Raw genomic sequence first — 20,480 nt, 5'->3', positions numbered from 1 at the left:
AATTCGTAAACTGCCGCATGGTTTTGTCCAATTCATTACACTACAGCCACACAATTTTAGAAATACCTTTATTGGAGCCACACAAGGTTTAAGCTGCATAAACATCTCTTCCCTACAATACCAAGGTTTCCAAACTAAAACGCGGGTGAAGTTTTTACTAAGATGTTCAAAGTAAAATGACAAATCCCAAATCGGATTCATATCTAATTCTGCTGTTTATTTTGGATAATTTGAACCAATATAATTTAATGTTTTATCGCTGGTGGTTGTGTCTAATTAAACTTATAAAAATAAAGGCCTGTCGCTGCGGTGACACATTTATAGTGTTTGCTTTAAATGTAGCCTTGTAGTGCAGTGTTAATGTTTTTTACGGGCGACCAATTACTTTGTTAAGTGTTATTCTGTGCAATGTCCAAGGTTTCCAATCAGAAGCATGGATAAAGTTTTTACTCCTATCAACATTTATGTATTATTTGTTTAGAATCAAAGCGCAATGCGCCATGTCGGAGTGTGCTTCTGACGCTTGTGAAAAGATGTGTCCGTTGATTGCATCGCTCGAACAATTTCAAGCAAACCAAGCCAAGCTACAAAGTATTTACAAGGATACATTGTCACTGGTGGAAAGCAACCAATCATTAGGTAAGAACATTTTGCTTCAATAATAAACCATGGGCAATGTGCACTTGTAAATTTAGGCTATATTTTTACAGGGTTGTCACAAAGTTTATGATTCTTTAAAAGTCTTTAACCATATGTTTTTTCAAAATTATTTTAATTTATTTCATGTCCAGCGTAAGTAAGGTCTGGTAAAAACACTTTGTTAAAAACACTTTTGTTCTATATCATGCTAAAACTGTCAAGAGTCTATAAACTTGTTGTTTTTTATAGTGTATTGTATGTAAAATTTTGTTTTTATGAAGCCAATATTTCAGGAAATAAAATTGTTGTTGGTGTAAAATCAGTTTTTAGTTGACAATAACATTAAAATATATTGGTAATGTTTAAATTAAAGTAATTTAGTTTCAAGCGCTTAGCATACAAACTTGTGGGTAGGATGGAGCACAGTCTAGATTTGTTCATTAAATATCTGAAATATTTAGTCACTTTCATCTACATAAATGGGCTTTGTTCTGATTTTGTGAATCAGTTGTAAGTTTACCCTTTCAAAATGGAAAATTGAGACCCAAGTCCTCAGTCTTATAAACCAGCCATAGAACGGCCTTAGTTAAAACAACACCATTGCCAGTGTCTGGTTTTGTAACTTAAAATGTCATGTTATTTGACATTTTAAGATCTGATTTTATGTAACATTTAAACTACGACCTAACTGGCAATTGTTATTAAACTCCAAGCTGTGCTCCACAGGGCGTAGCGACCCTGCCCTATCCGAGCTTTACCCTTAGTTTAGTGGAGGCCAAACCACTGCTCTTCAAACAGTTTTATGCGACCTGTACGTTTATGTGGTATATAATTTATTTAGGATGCTCAGAGTCAATTCTCATTTGTTAAATTTTTTACCTATTTTAACTTTTAAAAAGGATCTTTCTCTGCTTTTTTTTAGAAATTGTTAGTGCCTTACATGAATAGAAATAATATATATTAATGTAATTCATAGTTTTTTATACTAACTGTGTTATCTATAAGTGTAACCTATGTCAGGGGTGGGTAAACTTTTCGTTTTGCGAGTTGCATTCTAATTTAAGAAGTTGAACAAAGATACCCCAATGAAGTGGATTAACATACATAAAAAACAATTATAGTTAGCTGACATGACCCCCAAAGTAATACTGAAGTTCAGTTTGAAATGAATAAAGATATATTTATTAAGGTAATGCTACCTACTTCTGTATGGGCCTTAATATTGTTTACGACCAACTACAATCTCCAGCCATTGTCTTAAAATTTATTCGAAACAATCGAAATGCCACCTACTTCTGTATGGGCTATGATATTCAGTCTACGTTTAACTACAACATTCCGGTCATTATGCTCCAAAGTTCTCTTCAAATTTGTATAATACTCAGGAAAATGAGGCACAAAAGCAGGCTGGCAGAATCTTGCCAGCCTTCTGGTGACAAGCATTTTTGGCGAAAATTCTTCGACTTGTGGTCACGTCCCGTAGGCGCAAAAATTTTTGTGACATCAAGTCATTAACAAATCCATAAGGGACATGTGAAGGTACAACCTGGGGCCTGGGGATGTACGTACATGTTTGCTTTTCTTGCTTTAAAAGTGTTACATAGATTGCTGTTTTCAGACAAACTTGTGTAAAAATGTGCTGCTCAAAACGAGATTGAAAAGACGAAAAAATATTCTTTGGCTAAATTTCCAATTTATATTGCTCGAAATAATGACATTTATAATAAAAATTTAATAGAAATGGTCACAGTCACAGTGCAACATGCCCCATAGTATGCATATTACCTTTGGGATAGATTTGCTACAAAAAAAAAGACACAGAAACCTAGCAAAACCAGGCTAAAGTTGGCGCGAAGCGCAAAAATTTTATGCGTAATTAAACAACCAAAAATATACTTTAGGCCTTAGGGGGAGAAGCATAGCCTGGTACATCCTTAATATGCCGATGCGAATGTTATACCAGTACATTTAACAGGAATGGGGAATTCAACTCAATATGCAGGAAATCAACCCAATATAGAAGTACTTGCCAAATCAAAGTAAAACTGCCAACACGTAACAATTGTATGATCAAAAGCGTGTACTTTTTAAATAATAAACAGTCTATATGCCTTACGCTGGCTTTTTCTCACTAAACAACGTGCTTCACACTACCATAAACTTTTTTCAAAATGACACAAACAAAATTAATTTCTGCCAATTCTAGTATGTAATGTTGTTATTACATATTTCCGCTGTTCAAAAATAGATGTGATTAAATATGTGTTGAAACAACCACAAGGTATTTTGTAAATTGGATGTTGGAAAAAAACTTTCAAAACAAAATTTTTTAAAAAAATAATTTTTTTTTCAATTTTTTTTTTTTTTACTTTAATTTTTTTTTGCACCAATTTCTTCGGTTTTCTGGCTGATTCTTCGGCCGACATAGTCGCCAGCATTCTGCCATACTGCACAAAAGCATTGTGGATAAGCGCAGTTTGCCCGCCCGTGGTATATATTACACGTAAATAAAATTAATGGTAAGGGAAAAATGATTTTACTTCATGTAGAATGAATATCAGAGCCCATACAGAAGTAGGTTCATTTTGTGAACGGTAAAAATATAAAAAAATATGCCACTTAATTCTGTTTGGGCTTTGCAATTTATTCCATAGCCTAGTGTTATGTTGTTTACCTAGAACTGTTTGCTTAACCATTGGTCATTTTGATTTAAAACATGATTATTTTGTGTTGTTAATAAGTGCAGCCTAGAGTTTAAAGGTCAGAAGACAATATGTTAAATTAAAAAAAACAAACAATTTTATGCTTACAAATTATATCAGTAAATTATTTTTTTTATTTTTGGGCTTTTTAGTTAGTGATATACATGTACTAACTAAGGATGTATATATATATAAATAACTACAGATTTGCATTTTTAGCAAAGTTACTTATTGTGCACAGCAAAACTTAAAAAGTAAAAAAATATATAACAAATTTGAAAATGTCGGTTGCTTTTGTTCCACAAAATGTCCGCAATCCCAAGATGACAGTAAATCAAGAAACCATCCAAAAGTTGCTTGACGAGAACAGCCACCTTATCCAGTGCATATCTGAATACCAATCCAAGGGAAAAGTTCAGGAATGCTCCCAATATCAGCAAGTTCTCCATCGCAACCTTGTCTGGCTCGCTACAGTCGCAGACTCAAATCAAGCCGGGGGTGGACAGTCTATGCTCTCCGCTACAGCCCCACCTGGTGGACAAACTGCCCCCGCTCAGCAAACCTCGGAAGCAACAACAATAGCTTTATCGGCGCCGACCTCACGACCCCCGGCTACAATGTACCCGGGTCAAAGTTCACAGACCGCGACCTCGTACACTGCAAGTTCGCAATCGTACCCACAAACTTTGGCAGTTGCAGGGCAGAATGTGAGCGTAGCAGGAACAGAGGCGCAGCAGATGCATGGGATGCAAGCTCAACAGCCCCATGTTACGCAGACGGCACCAAACATGCAGCCTTCGCATGTATCTCAGCCAATGCAGCCTCATGTGCAGCCAATTCACCCACAACACTCACAAGCTCAAATGCACCCACAAGTTCAACAGACACATCAAGGACAACCACAATCTCATCCAATTTCTCAACAATCGCATCCAATTTCTCAACAATCGCATCCAATTTCTCAACAGTCTCATCCAATTTCTCAACCATCTCATCCAATTCCTCCCCAATCTCATCCAATTCCTCCCCAAACTCATCCAATTTCTCCCCAAACTCATCCAATTTCTCAGCAATCGCATCCAATTTCTCAACAATCGCATCCAATTCCGCCACAATCGCATCCAATTACTCAACAATCTCATCCAATTCCGCCACAATCCCATCCAGTTTCTTCGCATCCCCACCAGCCAGGACAACTTCACGGTCAACAAATGCTCTCTCAGCCCCCCCAAGTGGCCACACAGTCGTTAGAAGGACAACAACACGCACAGTACGCGATGCACCAGCCTGCTTCGATGCCACAAGCGAACAGCTACAGCAGCCAAGCTGCACCTGCAAGTTACCCAAACTACCCACAACCTGCTCCACAACAAACCACGGCAGGACAGGCTAGTTATGGACAAGTACCACCCCAGCAGTACCAACAACCTTATACACAAGCACAGTACAACGCCTATCCACCCCACCAGTGAAAACTGTAACTTTTGGGAACTATTCGCGGCCAAAATCTGTGCTGTGAAAAAACTTGCTTTCAAATTTTGACTGCCAAAACTCAAGTTGCCATTTAGATATTTGTTAAAAATAAAAACATTGTAAAGAACACTTCAAAAAGTCATGTATCTAATAATTTTTGTTGGTGTTATTTAGTATATTTAAATAGTCAAATAATTGAATTAACACATATTATTGCCTTGACCATTTTTTTTAAAGATTTAGATATTGTTACTGCTTTGAAAATTCTAATTATAACTTTTTTAAGGCAACACCTTTTTATCTAGATATATGAAAAACATATTGGCCATTGCAGCGATATTTTGAAAAACTGTTGGAAGAATTTTTTACATAAAAAAACACTGCGCCAGTAATTGTTTTGTAAATTAAAATGTTTAATGTTGTACAAGCTTTGAAATTCTGGAAGAAATATTTTAAAGTGTTGTTTTCACTTTTGAGTGCCACGAAGTATTTTTGTTCCATTATTTTGGCTAGCCAACTTCTAGTGTTGTGTGGTTATGGCTATATGTGGTACACAATAATTGCTTTGTAATCAAACAAGTGTAAATAATTGTACATAATGTAATTTCTGTTCCATTTTTTGTTGTAATTGTTTACTTTTGCTTGTACAAACTTTACAGTAACTTGCGACTTTTGCTAACTCTATATCATGGCTCGTTGTCAAATTTCAACAAACAAACTTTGTTTATTTGCAGAGTTGCCTGAAAACTTTGCAGGAAGCCTAGATGCTGATCAACTGCAAAACATTCTTGACAAAAATAAGAATTCAGTTCATATTTTGGGGGAAAGTTATGCAACAAAATGCAGAGTAAGTAACATTTTGTTATAAAAAGAGATGGTCAGTGGTCAATGGTCAGTATGAAATACATGTTAAGTCAGAATGTGCTCAAGGACCTTTAGCTACATATATTAACTTTTTAGGTACATAGATTAATATATATATCATGTTTTTTCAGAACAGAGTTCTATTTTTTATTAGCTGTACAAAATGTAGACTTTGTGATATTGGCTTTACCATATGTATTCACCCAACCCTCCTACATTAACTACATAATGGTACCACATTATTTCCATACAATAAGTTTGCACAACGGCATATCATTAAACTGAACGAAGGTTTACGCTAACATTTGTAACCTTTGGTGTGTCAATATTTGCTTTGTTGTGTGGGTTAAGTCGAAATGTTTTGATGCATGGAAATGGTAAATAATCCTACCCAGGTTAGGAACTAAGCCTAGCTTTACCTAAAAAGATATTTTACTTATTAATAAACTGAATTATAGCCTTTATATTTAAAGTAATGCTAAAAACATAGCAAAACCAGATTCTGTACATTTTTAAGTTTTGACGCTTAAGAAAATATCCATTTTATTTTTTGTTTTTATAATTTTTTTAATTTTTTTTGTTTCGATGCTTAGTATTTAATAAGTCACATTTTTTCCTCTTTTTAATTTCTTTAACTTTTAACAGTGCCTAGTTGTGTTTTAAGTTTTGAGGTTTAAAAAAAAATATTTTTTTTTTTTTTCAAAGTGTTTTGCTGCAGTTTTAGGAAATATGTTGGTTTAGTATATAATAGAACACAATTTTTTACAGTGCCTAAACTGGATGTTATGTGAGAATATTCTCCCAACCCACTGTGAAAAATGGCTGCAAAAGAGACATCAAGTGGTGGTAAAGCACGGCGCAAACCACCAACTTGCCGTCACTCTGCCTGACAATTACTTGATTCCTGTCGATAAAGTTTTTTCTTGTTCTGACGATATTCGAGAATATTTGACCGGCACCTCAACAATATCTGAAGCTATTGGCGATGTAAGATTTTATTATATTTCCACTAAAAATACAACTATGTCTTTTTTATTAAAACACGGAACATTCAAAGGGGCTAACCTAAATTAGTTGACCATATAAGTATTACTCAGGATTAATATTTAATGAAAGATGCACACAAATATATGCTTAACAACTGTGATCTAGCCCCTCAAAGCTGCTTTTTGACCAACGATTACGGCTTACGTATCTTAAGTGAATCGAAAAGCCATCGCAAACTCACCAAATCTGTCGATCATTGATCGGTGCGTCTGCAATGGCTTTTCTGTCTACTTAGGATATTTAGAGTTAAATTATTTTTGGAAACACTGGTTTATACATGCACAAAACTGAGGTTATACAGTAATTGTCCAGTATTCGTTATGTCAATAGTAACTTATTCTTTGCAGTACATTATTTGACTGCATAACAGATCATTTTAGTCAAAAAAAGAAGCACAAAAACCCAACAATGCTTTAAAAACAGGGCCGAATTGTTCTGTGTTCGGTGTTGCATTGTACTCACTATTGGCAAAAATATAAGTTTTGGCAACAACCTGGACAGTGGACATATTACAGTTTACACAACTGCTTCAAATGACAGTTGTTAAGAATGTTAAACATATGGAAGATTTTTTTTATTATAATGTACACATGTTAGCAAAAAATCCCTTCCCCAAACAAATTCGAGGTTAAATAATTTAATAAAATTATACTAGGATTCGATATTCTGGATTCGTTATTCTAGATTCGAAACCTATTATTCTAGAATACCTTGGTATTCTACTTTGAACATCCCTACTAAATGCATGATAAACAAAAAAGAGTAAAACTTTGTTATTGATTTCATTAAAGCATTATGAGTTATTTAAAATTAAAAAATACATAAAATGGGTCCTTTGAAAAATTGTTTTAAGCGTATTACCTTAATACTTATTAATTAACTTCTCTTGTACATCTGTTCTCCTTTAAAGTTATGCGTCTGTTACAGGGTACAGTTGGTGACCTACTGGCTGATGTTAACTCCAATGTTTATGGAATTGAAGTCCTAATGGGCAAGTCTATTCTTAGCTATGGCTTGCAGGTATGATGTGCATTTTTTAATTTTGAAAAGATAGAACAATACAGGGGTCGGCAAATACGGGGTCGTGACCCCAATTTGGGTCGCGGGACCATTCAGTTTGGGTCGCGAAAGCCTTATTAATGGAGGCCTATATTTTGTGCTTGTTAATAGAGGCCTATATTTTAAGTTTTCTGTTTCCATTAATACACTGAATTGTATACAAGATAGCTGTCTTACTTTGAGCGCGACTAAAATTGTCACGCAAAATATATACACTAAGCCCCGTAAAAAGTTGTGAGTGTTCGTTCGATCCAGGTGATGGCAAAGAGCGCTTGCAATCCAACACTATTTTGGCCATTACCACACCAAACTGACCTGCTTACCGCAATCTGGGTTTACTTCATGGTATATGTTTTTAAAAAAAACTCTCTTTAGTTTTTTATCCCGTTTCTGTAACCAAAACGTTGTAAGTTCTTTTCGTTACATCGTGTCCCAAAATCCTTTGATGCAAGCCTTATAATGTTGAGTTTCCTAAATCGATTGCGATGAGATGTCGGGCGTTTTTAGTGATTCGCGCAAAAAAATCTTTACACACCTTGTCAGTAATTATTGCACTAAGAAAGCGCAATAGCGGACGTGTGTTGAAGGGGTTATGGCAGGGCTGCAAGCCTGCTACCCATATGGGTTGCTAAATCATATTTGTCATCTGAATGAGACATCAAAAGTAGTAAAACTCAAGGCTTCTTTTCAGTTGTGTTACAGAACCCTTTCTCTTTAAAAACGCTTAACATATAGATCTGTCTTAAATAGAAACGCAATAAATTACTGTGTTTTTTTAGCAAAGCTATTGCATTAAAAACAACAAGAAGTATTTGGGTCGCGAGATCTCGGTAGTAGCAATTTTGGGTCGCGCCAAAACGTATTTGCGGACCCCTGGACTAATATATTGGTTTACTGATAAAATTTGTTGATATTTCAGTCTACATATATATATATAGTTATTAACGATATCTGTCCCGACAAAGTGATATTGGATGATCTCTAATTTTAATATACGGTAATTTTATAGTGTCACTATTTGACCTATTTAGAATTAGACAAATACAGCCGTTTACAAGATTAATGTTAATATATTTTGGAACACAATACAGATCTGTTCATAAGTTTAATGGTTAAACCTTTTTATCTCCTGCGCACCTTTTTATCATTCTTTTAAGCAACTAAAGTGTATATAAACGGGTGTAACTGCTGTGGCTATCATGTCACTGATGATGGCATGAGAATTTTGCCGAAACGTTTGAACTATAAAGCATGTCGCTTTTACGTCTATTTGGGCCGTTATTTTCACCATTAAATTTTAATATACTTCTCGTGACGAAAATCACATTTTTTTAAATTGTAGCTAAAAAATATTGTTTACAATCACAGGTAACATTACACAATTCTTCTGGGAGCACTGGTTTATCTGAATCGTCAAATACAATAAACGACGGCACAATCCCTTTGTTTATCTGCGCTATGGACGGAGATAATTCAAACAACAATGCACAATTGCTGCAAACACTAAAGCGAATATCGCCCACTGTGCCAGTTCTACTGTGGTTTGATAGCGACGTTTCTAACAAATGTTTAAAACGCAAGCAAGGCCATCTTAACAATTCCTATAATGGCAAAACATTGCTGTGCGTTAAAACCAAAAGAAACGCTGCAAATTCGACAAACAACTTAAGTAGTTGTTTAGACAATGGTGACACAACACACACAACAAATTCACTGTGGAATATTGAGAAGCTACTACAAGAAATGCAATACGACGTAATATGTGCAAAAAAGTGGACAGACACTGCTAGTGATAATACTGGTTGTGAGCACTTAGCTTTATATTGTGACCACCTTGATTTGAGCCATACATGCAACGTGTGCCAGGTGGCCCCTATGTTCACTGCACTTATCAGGTCCGCGCTCAAGTACTTTCTTGCCAATGCTTCCACTGTTCAAAACAGGTCAGTAAAAAAAATATCAACAGATTTTGCTGAAATTTTTAGCAGTGAAAATTTTTTGTTTTTTTAAGCTTCATAACATTTATAGCAGGGGTGACGTACCTATTTGCTGTCGCGGGCCACTTTTGTCAGTTACCGCTAAGTTAGCGGGCCGCACAACTTTTTGCTCATACTATAAAACCTGTTAAAATCATAAGCAATTCATCAAACGTTCATCAAACGATACTAATCAAAACCAATGCGAACCATACAGCTGACATTATTTAATGCAATATTGAAATACGAAATAATAAAAAATAACAAATAAACATTTAATGATTTTTTTTTTTGCACTAGCGCTTGATATTAGGACGAACTGTCGATGTGGCAACTCTCAACTTCATACTACGATTTCCGTCTTTTATTTCGCCTGCCTGTAACGATTCTCACCCAAATGCTTCGTAGGCCACACAAAATTCTTTTGCGGGCCAAGTGTTAGTCACCCCTGATTTATAGCGAATAAAAACAATGTTTTCCAAAAGTCGTACATGTTTAAGTCATGTGTTTAGACAGCGATGAGGAAAATAGCATCCTATTTTTACTGTTTTATTTTTTACCTATATTAAAAATCACTGAGAAATCCAACTTTAGGTCTTTATAAACTTACAAATTTGTTTTGGTAACGTTTTTGAATGTCTAATTTTTTTCTTGAATTGTGTGACCAGGGTTTTTTTTAAGGTTTGGTTTGGGTGACCGTTAAGTAGTTTTAAGAGACCGCAAGTGTGTCATTTAAATACCAAAGTCTAAAATTTGGGAAACCGCTAGAGAAATTTGGGGGATCGTTTTGGTTCCCCAAAACACCTTAAAAAAACACTGTGTGTGACAATCCTGTATATACAACAAAAACATATTAAGAACTTCTAGTTCAGTTACTGGTTTAGAAAGATTTTGCTTAAATTTTTTTGGCTTAAGCTGCTTTCACTAGCTACAAATCGCAATTTCTACAATTAGTTTCCTAAAATTTCCACGGTCAAACCTGAATCTTTACATTTTTCAGTCTTCATCACGATATGTTAGAAAGCACAATCTCAAAGGTGTATTCACTGTCACGCGACGTACTAATCACACCAAAGCGTATCGAATACGCGCAATGCCAAGAACGATTGCTTTACAAAAGGTTACTTGATATTGCAACCCACAACCAACTTGATATAATGGTTTGTTTCATTTTTTATTATTTCTCTTCCAAATTACAAAACGAAAATTATTAAATTTTCATATTTTTACATAAAAGTGTCTTTTAAAAAAGTTTAGTACTAGTAAAGCCTGCGTAGACGTTTCAAAATGAATCTTTACTTATTGTCCACAACAAAAAACATTTGTTGTACCTATTTTTTTTTTAAACTTGAACCTTGAAATAAAATGCTACACATTGTGTTTTTTGGAACTTGTATTATTCAAGTAAAAAAATATGTTTCAGTAATACCATCATGTTTTGTTCAACTTAATTGGTTAAACTTAATGACCTTGAATAAGTTTTATTTTATAAGCAATTGAAGGTTATTGATGGGTGTATATCTCATGAATTATTACAACCAATAATTTTCACACATTATGTTTAGGATATCATATCATCTGTAAAAGTAGAATGCGCAGAGCGAATTATGCAACTCACAGAATCTTACGACGCTGAAGGTATCAAGTGCTTTTAAAACTTTATCAATTTGAAATGCTAAGAAAAGAATTGCTACAATTTATATTAGAAAATTTAGAGATAAATTTGTTATTTAATAATAGAAATGTTTATTTTTTGTGCTTTTATTCCAATATATAAGGTAGGGTTGAAATTATTTTTTATGACACCATATGTAAAATCTAAAATATTTTGAGGAACATCATGTACACGTTTATATTTTAGCTATTTACCTATTGTATTTGCAACTTCACATGAAAAGCCCAAAATGATTTAGCTAGTTAATATTTATTAATTGTTATCTTAAGGTGATTTTGTTTCTTTATATTGTACTCTGCAGTAGGTAGACATGCTTAGTTGTATTTTCATTAGGAAGCCAATCAACCAATGCATCCTGTTCCTATTTACAACAAACTGTAGACTGTGTGAGTCAGTAAGGCGACCATCACTGTTTTGCTAGGGTGATGAGTTGAAGTCTCGCCAAAGCTAGATTAGTTCAGCTGCGCATTTTCTTAAAATCTCTCTAAAAGCCAACATCGTACAACGAAACAACACATGTATTTCTTTGATTTACGAAACTAAATCACCTTAAGATAACAATTATTAAATATATTTAAGTTTATGTTAATTTCTAGTTGACATCAATGGTGTGAAAAGACCCACAACTATTTTGTCTGCGGCAAAAAACATCCAAAACTTCGTTCTTCAGCATGTTAAGTTGGCTGCGGCTGAAAAACTGAACAACAACATCAACGTACTTCGGTAAGCTTAATAGACTCAAAAAGCCTATAAAAAGTTGGTAATCTTTGGTGAATGTTAAAAATGACTAACTATTTTTGTGAACATAATGGCTTGAGGTTGCAGTAAAACATAGTAAGAATTAGAGACGTAGTAAGAATTACCGATATATATTGGTGTACCGATAATATCGGCCGATATTTGGCTTCTACCGATATATCGGTATCGGTAAATGTAGGCTGATATTTTAGTATGAAAATATGATATAATTTTCCTGTACAACAAGGAATTTACCCATTTTTTGATCAAAAAATTTTGAGTTTTAGCGACACGCCAATTTAAAATGCAAAATAATTGTTTAATAATTAATAAAGGTATAAAAACTAAAACGTTATTTGGATTTTATTTTTAATTAAATCGAGTTTTCAACATTTCCCAGGTATATAAAAAAATCGGTATCGGGTATCGGTTGACAAAATTTAAAAAATCGGGTGTCGGTCCAAAGAAGTGATATCGTTCGATCTCTAGTAAGAATATTAAACCCCATACACAACCAGTAGGTTGCATATTTTGAACATTTTATAATTTTTGTTTTAAAACGTTGAAAAAAGGTCTTCTAATATTTATTCGACTAAATATTTAATGAAAACTTTTACCAAATTTCCTTATTCTTGCTTTATAAGCTTTAAAACTTTTATATTTTACTTTTAATGTATTATGTATTGCTAAACTGCTGAAAAAGCAATACCCTATTAAACAATGAGATTGTACAGACTACAGATACATTGTTGTTAAATTGACTTTTAATGGTGATGGTGCTTTTTATTTCTGATTGTACGACTTAATGAGGCTATTGTTGCTTTACATGGCAAATCATTTAGATTTGTTCAGACAAATACAATTTTATGTTTCCACAACCAAATTGCAGTTAATATTTTAATACTTAACCATTTTGTTTAATATTTAACACAAAGGTAGTTTAGGAAACTGGAAGTTAAACCAGTATTTTATTTTTTCCTGACAAAAGTACTTATTGATTATGTTAAATAATGCAAAATATATATTTGTTTAACTGGGACAATATTAATTAAATTATTTGAAACATGAAACTACATAAACGTTTCAGCTAAAGATTTCTTATTATTTATTAACACCAATAAAATAGTTTCAAGGATTTATCATTTAGACTGTCTTTAACCAGCTGTATTTAAATTCTTAGCAACAGTGTGACAGGAACGTTGTCCAGATGTCTGATGCACCTGGAAACTTTTGACGAGGATGGAATTGACAGCTTTGTGTCAGAAGAGGCAAGCCAACACTTAAAGATGGTAAACTAAAAAACCTTCTTGTTTTCAGTTTGTTGTAAAATTTTTTTTGAAAAAACAAAGTTTAAATTTTTGTTTAAAAAATATTTACTCAATTAGAATCTGGCTGCAATCCAAAATTTTAATTATCACCCAAGTTCATCTAAATACTTGAAATTGGTTCTATTTTTCCGCTGTAAACTTGTTTGAACAAACTATTTCTTTAATTAAAAAAAAACATAATTACTATTTTTTGTTACAGATTTTAAATGCTGCCTACAATGTTGAGATAAACGTTCATTCTAGTTCATCACTTCTTAGTATTGTGCTCGACAAAATAAGACAAGTATGACTAAACCACTTTAAAGTATCATAATAAACAAAAATGAACCTTTGGTTAATATGTTTCACATATGACAAATGCAGAAGTAGGTTTATGACTAGTGCCTAATAAACTATACTTTACTCTGCAAGTGTTGTCAACATAAAAATGGTTTAACATGTAAAAGAACATAAGTAGGTTTATGATTAGTTATTAACAAACTTTAGTTCACTTATTCCTTCAACAGAACTGTTGGAAAATATTTCCTTCTTTTCACTTGTTGTTTTAACCGTTTCACATTTTCTCCCAGATGTTTTACTCGTTGTCGTGGAGAGACACAAAAACTTTGGACTCTGCTTGGAAATGTAAAGTGGCTGAGGATGTGTTGGACAACTTGTGCGAGTCAAGACTTGCAAAGCATATGTGCTCCCAGTTCAGGTAAAAAATACTGCTTTTTTCAGATTCTATGTATTCATTCCACCAATTCTGGCATCATCTAAAATTTGGAGAAAAATGTTAGGTTTTTATTGATTAATTTTGAAGGGCAAACATCTTAGTAAACGAAATTCACCCCTGAGAAATTAGGAATCATAGTAAAGATATAATGGACATATTTTTACATTCAAAAATTTTTATAGCAAGCTACTTAATATGTTTAATTCTATAATTTGTAAAACAGGGCATAATTTTTTTGCTTGTTGTGTCCCTTGTACAATTTTAAGGTGTGCACTGTGCAGTGCAGGTCTGCTCAGATGCATCGCATGTGTGTCACAACTGTCACATGTTAATATTACTTGATTGTTTCCCCAGGACCCAGTTATCTGAGGCCCACGAGCATTTTGTTTCCTCACTCCAGCATCTCCAGCAACGAGTCCAGGGTCGTTTGGACAAAGAGGAGGCAAAGAAACACCACGCTTCGAAGATCCTCGCGCCACAAATCGCACAACTTGCACTGAGAAGCAGATCGCTGATCGATGAACTGCAATATGGTGGGTGATACTTATCAAGGAAGTTGGTGTTATTGGTTTATAGATATGTTTGTATCAGGAGAGTATTTTTTGGATATATTTTTACAGTTTTATTTTATTTATTTTTTTGTTGTTGTTTCAAAACTTTTTTTTACCGGATTTTTCTTTCAATAGCAAGTCATTAGCAGGCATTTTGTGTAATATTGTCTTTATAATCGAGTGGATCTTCTTGAAACGCATGAAACATTTAGAGAAAACGTCACAAAGTTACGCCACAACAGAAAGTCGAAAACAAGTATATGAGTTACTAAACCTTTGCTATTGTTTAATGGCATGCACGTCAAATATGCTACTGAAATATTAGTTTAAACACATTTAAGGAGATGGAAGTATGGCCCAGTAAAAAACAACATTTTTTACGTAAAAGTTTTTTTTACGCAACCCCGTTCCGGACTGTTCTGACATACATTCCACCACTACTTACCGCCCCGTGAGATGTGACATCCCTGTAGGAAAACACTCATAAATTTACATATTGTTTTTTTTTATTTCACACACGCATATCATAACTTAAATCTCATATAAATTATTATTAATCGTATCGGCACCAATGTCATCCCAGTATCGTATCGGACGAGTAGCGATACTACCACTTGGCATTGTGTATCTACTACGATCCAATATTATCGGACATTTCTACTCGACACCCTTAATCTTTAGAAACGGCATCCCTGTGTTCACACTTGTCTTTTTTCACCCAGGTATGCCGAAGATGGGTAAGGAGTTGGGTCGGGGGATGTACGGGGTCGTGTTCGCCTGTTCACCCTGGGGGAAATCCCCAAAAGGCCCCAAGCGCTGCGCGGTGAAATCGGTGGTTCCCCACGATGAGAAACACTGGAACGACCTCGCTTTGGAGTTTTACTACAGCATCAGGTTCGATCACGTGAACGCCGCGTGTTACACACGTGTTCGCTGCGTGCTGATCACGTGCTTGACGCGTGTTTTGTTTCTAAAGAAAAGTTTCTTAAGATTTCTTAAATTTCCGAGTAATGGGTTTTGAGCTACCACTAGTATCGGTTACGGTATTTAGGTATAGGAATAGCGGATTGCAGTTTATATTGTGATTTAATTGTAAGTTTTTTTTTACTTCTTTAATGACGTTTTGCTCTGCTAATGGTTTTTCAAACGTTGTGCTTTGTGAGATTTCCAATTGCTGCGAATTTTGTTAAAAATACCCCGAGTCCGGCCAAAAAAATTAAACCCAGGTCGGGTCCGATTTTGCAGCTTGTAATTGGCGTATTTACGTAACGAACATAAGGCAGATATTCAGAAATCCACTCATAGGGGTGTCATATAATTCAACCACCCACAATACGTTGCTGAAAATATCCTAATATGCTATTCTACCTTTACGATTACGATTTACAGTTTGCGGCCTTATTAGTTTCAAAATTTGGTAATCCGCTCGTCGTGCCTGGAGCTTGAATTTTAAGACCCATATATATATATCCCACTTATATACCACTAATCCTTAAATTTACCCACTTATTCTGTTGTCCCCTACTAAGTCCCATCTACCCGCTATTAGCAATAATACCCAACGTAGAACAATGATGCCCATATTCATTTACCGACACTCCGACAGCCTTCCCCCTCATCTTTGTATTATGGAGTTGTCGCCTCATAAAAATGCCTAAATTTGAATATAATAAGCCTAACGTACCGTACTAAAACCGTGCTCACTAATAGCAGTAAAATCAATGAACTAAACCTTACGTATAATATCACCCATATGTGTAATAATAATGTTGTACCCCCACGTACCAAACTAAACCATTATGTACCCACAGCCTTCCACCCCACCCTCGTATAGTGGAGTTGTACGGTTCTGTGATCGACCACAGTTATGGAGGTGGTTCTGATCAAGCTGTGCTTCTTGTCATGGAAAGAATGAACAGAGACCTCCATTGCGCCATCAAGGTAATAAGCAATACGTTGTACACAACTTACTCTGCAAAAACTTGTATTTTTGCACTTACGTTCAGAAATCATCACACCAAATAACACTAAACGCACGTATAAGTGGTTAAGGCAATGTGAACACTAAACACGTATGGAAGAGTAGATATTGAACGCACCTCAATTTTCAATTTATTAGTCAGTTTTAATAAAAATATTTATACTTACTTTTTACATTGCTTCCACTGTAAAAAACGACCTTACATAAAATTATAAAAAAATTGCATTTGAATTCCCACTTGTCGTTTATTTGTCCAACTGGCTCTTAATGCCTCTTTTTTTTCTCAAGAACCTTTTCTATAAAAAATGTTGAAAGTTTTAATAATTTATTTTCATTCCGACCATTCTTGCTTATTATTCCGAGCCTTATAAACTAATTTGTTTTGCTTTTTTATTTTACGTCAATGTAAATTACGCCATCTTTAAAACGTCACTGTGGTATACGTCATTATTGATGACATCACTGTTGTTTCAGCGCGGTTTGAGCGAGCTGGTTCGGATGAGCATAGGCATCGATGTTATCGAAGGGATAAGGTATCTACACAGCCAAGGACTTGTACACAGAGACATTAAGCTCAAGAATATACTGGTAGGTTAAGTACTTAGTGGCTCTATATAATTGTTACTACCAGGCATAGTAATAATAATCAAAAACAGCTCTTTTGGTATTTGTAATTGTTAACCGATGTTTGGACAAATCGCCCTTTTTAGGGTGTAAATGTTGCCGAAACGTTGTTTAACGATTACAATTACCAGAGGAGGTGTTTTTGATTATTATTACGTCGTGGTTGTGTGTGTTATGAGTTTTACTGGATGTGTTTTTTATTGGCCTTGCTTGCAACGTAATCTTTGTTAATGCAGTCGTAAAGATTGAAGCTTTATGTTTTAAGGGTTGATTAGTTGGCCAGGTTATAGCAACAGCACAGCCTACGCCATATTTTTAATTATGTGAAGCTTTTAGCTTTTGGCATTATTCAGGTTTCGTACGGTCGAGGCAATTGCAATCTTTAAGAATTCTTAAAAATAATAGTGGCTTAAAAACTTAAAGTCGACAGAATACTGAGCCTTTATTGACTTTGCCTTTGATAAAAACTTTTTTAGGGTTGGGTTTGTTTTGTTATGCATATCAAGTTCAGTAAAAAAGGTAGATATAAACACGAAGTTATGGTAAGCGCGATATTAAAGAACAATTTTCATTCAAATAAAATAAAATTAACCATCTGTTAACAGTATTGTTTACAAAAAACTCTTTCCAGTCAGAAGTGTCTACTCGATTCCCTAAATCTGACCTCTACAACGAATTGGTATCGAACAAGTATTGACCCTAGTATCACCGATGATACTAGAGCTGTAGTCGCTGTAGTCGCTGTAGTCGCTGTAGTCGCTGTAGTCGCTGTAGTCGCTGTAGTCGCTGTAGTCGCTGTAGTCGCTGTAGTCGCGATACAATATCATCGTCCATTCTATTTTGCAGCTTGACGGTAACAACCGAGCCAAGATATCAGACCTCGGGTTCTGCAAGCCAAGTGCCATGATGAGCGGTTCCATCGTCGGCACACCCATACATATGCCCCCCGAGCTATTCTCAGGTACACACAGACCACACAGCCACATATGGACAGACTTATATAAAAAAAATACCTCGGAATACAAGTGTTTACTATGGAAGCGTTTTTTGCTGCATTAATTATTATTATTTAAACCCACCTAGAATTACGTTAAATTGTTTTGGCATTCACATAAAACAATAACCATTATTGACGTCATAATAGTCGTCAAAAAAAAAACAATTTTAAATATTGTAATATATAAGTTTATATTGAGTGATGTTCGATTCTTATAATGGAAAAAAACTTTTAATTGAAACACAATTTGTTGCGGTTAATATTTCTGTAGTTTTGTTGAAATGCTTGCAATCAATTTATCTAACTGCTCCTGTCTGCCGTTTTGAAATAAACAGATTTATTTTGTTTAAATTTCAACATGTGTATTTCTTAAAATTCTAAAAAAAATTTCCGGCCAGTTCAACAGTGTGCACGTGGACTTAATATTTGTCTTTTTATGCAACGTTTTAGGTCAGTATGACAATAGTGTGGACGTTTACGCTTTTGGGGTGTTGTTCTGGCATCTATGTGCCGCTTCAGTGCATATTCCCATCCACTACCGCAACTGTGTCTCCAAAGACCATCTCTGGACCGCTGTAAGGAAAGGTAACTCAATTTATACTGGGTTCTGACCTTACATAATCCTGGGGGTTTATAGCCGAAGTTTTGTAAGCTGAGCTGTAGACCTGCCTACAATGTTGTAATGTCTTTCTTTTGAATATAATACCATTAGGAGATTCTAGTGCGCTTTAGTTATTGTTGTACATTGTTACGTTGTTGTTTATTGCATTGTGACGTTGTAGGAACGCGTCCCGAGTACTTGACTTGCTTCCGCGACGATTGTTGGGTCATAATGACCGAGTGTTGGCACCAGGACGCCACCAAGCGGCCACTTCCCGGCATTCTTCACGAGAAGTTGATTCGAATTCACCACAAGCTGGTTGTGACGTAACAACACCCACTGATCAGAAGAAAAAAGCAAGTGAAATTTGGATTAAATTATTACGTAATACCACACACTAGTGATGACGTAATAACCCACACTGGTGATGACGTAATGTCTGCTGTAAGATTATGTTTATGTTACTGAACTTTAGATCGACTTTATCTTACGTTTCTTTACGATTTTTACCGCTTAAAGTTATTAGTAATCAATTTTTTTTATTTTTTTTTGAAATTTTACTTACTTTTTGATTAACCACTCACCTGGCGCGACTCAAAATGGACTCTTGGTAGCAAAGTTGTTTCAAAGTCAAATTTGATTCTCATCTACTCGTTTGTTATTTGTAGTTAATGTGTTAAGCTGTTGCTTGCAATTTAAAACAAACTACATTTCACCACCTCATAAATATTTACGCACAACTCTAGAGCAGTGTTCCAAACCGTGAATTGTGACGCCGTTTGATGGTGGACAACTGCAGTAGTTTCATTTGCTTAGATCATGGGTTCTTTAACTATGGCTTGGATATATTGAGATTAGTTCTACGCAAGTCTACTCTGAAACTCGGGAAGTTAGCTGAAGCTAAACTAAGGCATGGATTCCATTAAATTTGCACAGAATAATGCTCATCTCTTATGGTTTGTTTGCTTTCCACAAAGTTCAGTGAACATAATGTACTCGCCAAAGCTTTGCTGCTACGTTACGCTTGCTATTTGGGTTGACGAAATTGATAAAGGGTTGTGGAGCACTGCTCTAGAACAGTCAATTGACATTTTGTACATTCAGTCCTTAATTGCACATAAAGTTTGTATTTCAACAAAAGTTGACGAAAATGGAAAATAATTTGTCCTTAATGTTCTTCCAATGCAGGTTTCAACCTTAATTATTCCAGGTATTGCATTTGTACTTTTCTGTAAAAACTGGGTGCTGTAATATTACACTGTATGATATAACATAGACTTAACAAAAATATATCTTTATTGTAGGGAATGTGATTAAACTTCATTTCTTAACAGTAATATTAATATTTACAATTTGTTGTTGCTATGAACTTACGTAAAGGGGTAAAAAAATGCTGCATCTTGTTTTTTTTTACAACCCTTGCAACTTTAATAACATATAACTTCTGCACAATCTATTATTGTATTTAGTGCAAAACTATATGCAGTGCCATTGTTAAACACATTATATC

General features: G+C 34.7%; 2 protein-coding genes across 2 annotated transcripts; both read left to right on the top strand.

Annotated features, from left to right (window-relative positions):
- The first annotated feature begins 332 nt into the window (after positions 1-332).
- On the top strand, positions 333-19,481 carry LOC146157633 (dual serine/threonine and tyrosine protein kinase-like). The gene is made up of 18 exons (XM_083388280.1): positions 333-639; positions 5,549-5,661; positions 6,447-6,665; positions 7,653-7,745; positions 9,153-9,727; positions 10,761-10,920; positions 11,326-11,398; positions 12,032-12,158; positions 13,354-13,462; positions 13,701-13,784; positions 14,071-14,198; positions 14,571-14,749; positions 15,490-15,661; positions 16,579-16,708; positions 17,223-17,336; positions 18,219-18,333; positions 18,820-18,954; positions 19,152-19,481. Exons 1-18 carry the CDS (start codon positions 465-467, stop codon positions 19,298-19,300), a joined length of 2,850 nt encoding a protein of 949 aa, XP_083244406.1. The 5' UTR covers positions 333-464; the 3' UTR covers positions 19,301-19,481.
- Positions 3,072-5,363, top strand: LOC146157634 (uncharacterized). The gene has a single exon (XM_083387176.1). It carries the CDS (start codon positions 3,623-3,625, stop codon positions 4,811-4,813), a length of 1,191 nt encoding a protein of 396 aa, XP_083243302.1. The 5' UTR covers positions 3,072-3,622; the 3' UTR covers positions 4,814-5,363.
- Positions 19,482-20,480: the final 999 nt, after the last annotated feature.

This window comes from Ascidiella aspersa, chromosome 4 (genome assembly GCF_963924565.1).
Source record: "Ascidiella aspersa chromosome 4, kaAscAspe10.2, whole genome shotgun sequence".
In the NCBI taxonomy this organism is placed as follows: Eukaryota; Metazoa; Chordata; class Ascidiacea; order Phlebobranchia; family Ascidiidae; genus Ascidiella; species Ascidiella aspersa.
Note: the sequence above shows the minus strand (reverse complement) of the source record. Positions and strands in the feature narration are given on the sequence as shown.

Coding starts and splice junctions, on each gene's coding strand:
- LOC146157634 (XM_083387176.1), top strand. CDS start 3,623: ATGTCGGTTGCTTTTGTTCCACAAAATGTCCGCAATCCCAAGATGACA.
- LOC146157633 (XM_083388280.1), top strand. CDS start 465: ATGTATTATTTGTTTAGAATCAAAGCGCAATGCGCCATGTCGGAGTGT. Junction 6,666..7,652: donor TATCTGAAGCTATTGGCGAT/GTAAGATTTTAT, acceptor CGTCTGTTACAG/GGTACAGTTGGTGACCTACT. Junction 13,463..13,700: donor CAAGCCAACACTTAAAGATG/GTAAACTAAAAA, acceptor TTTTTGTTACAG/ATTTTAAATGCTGCCTACAA.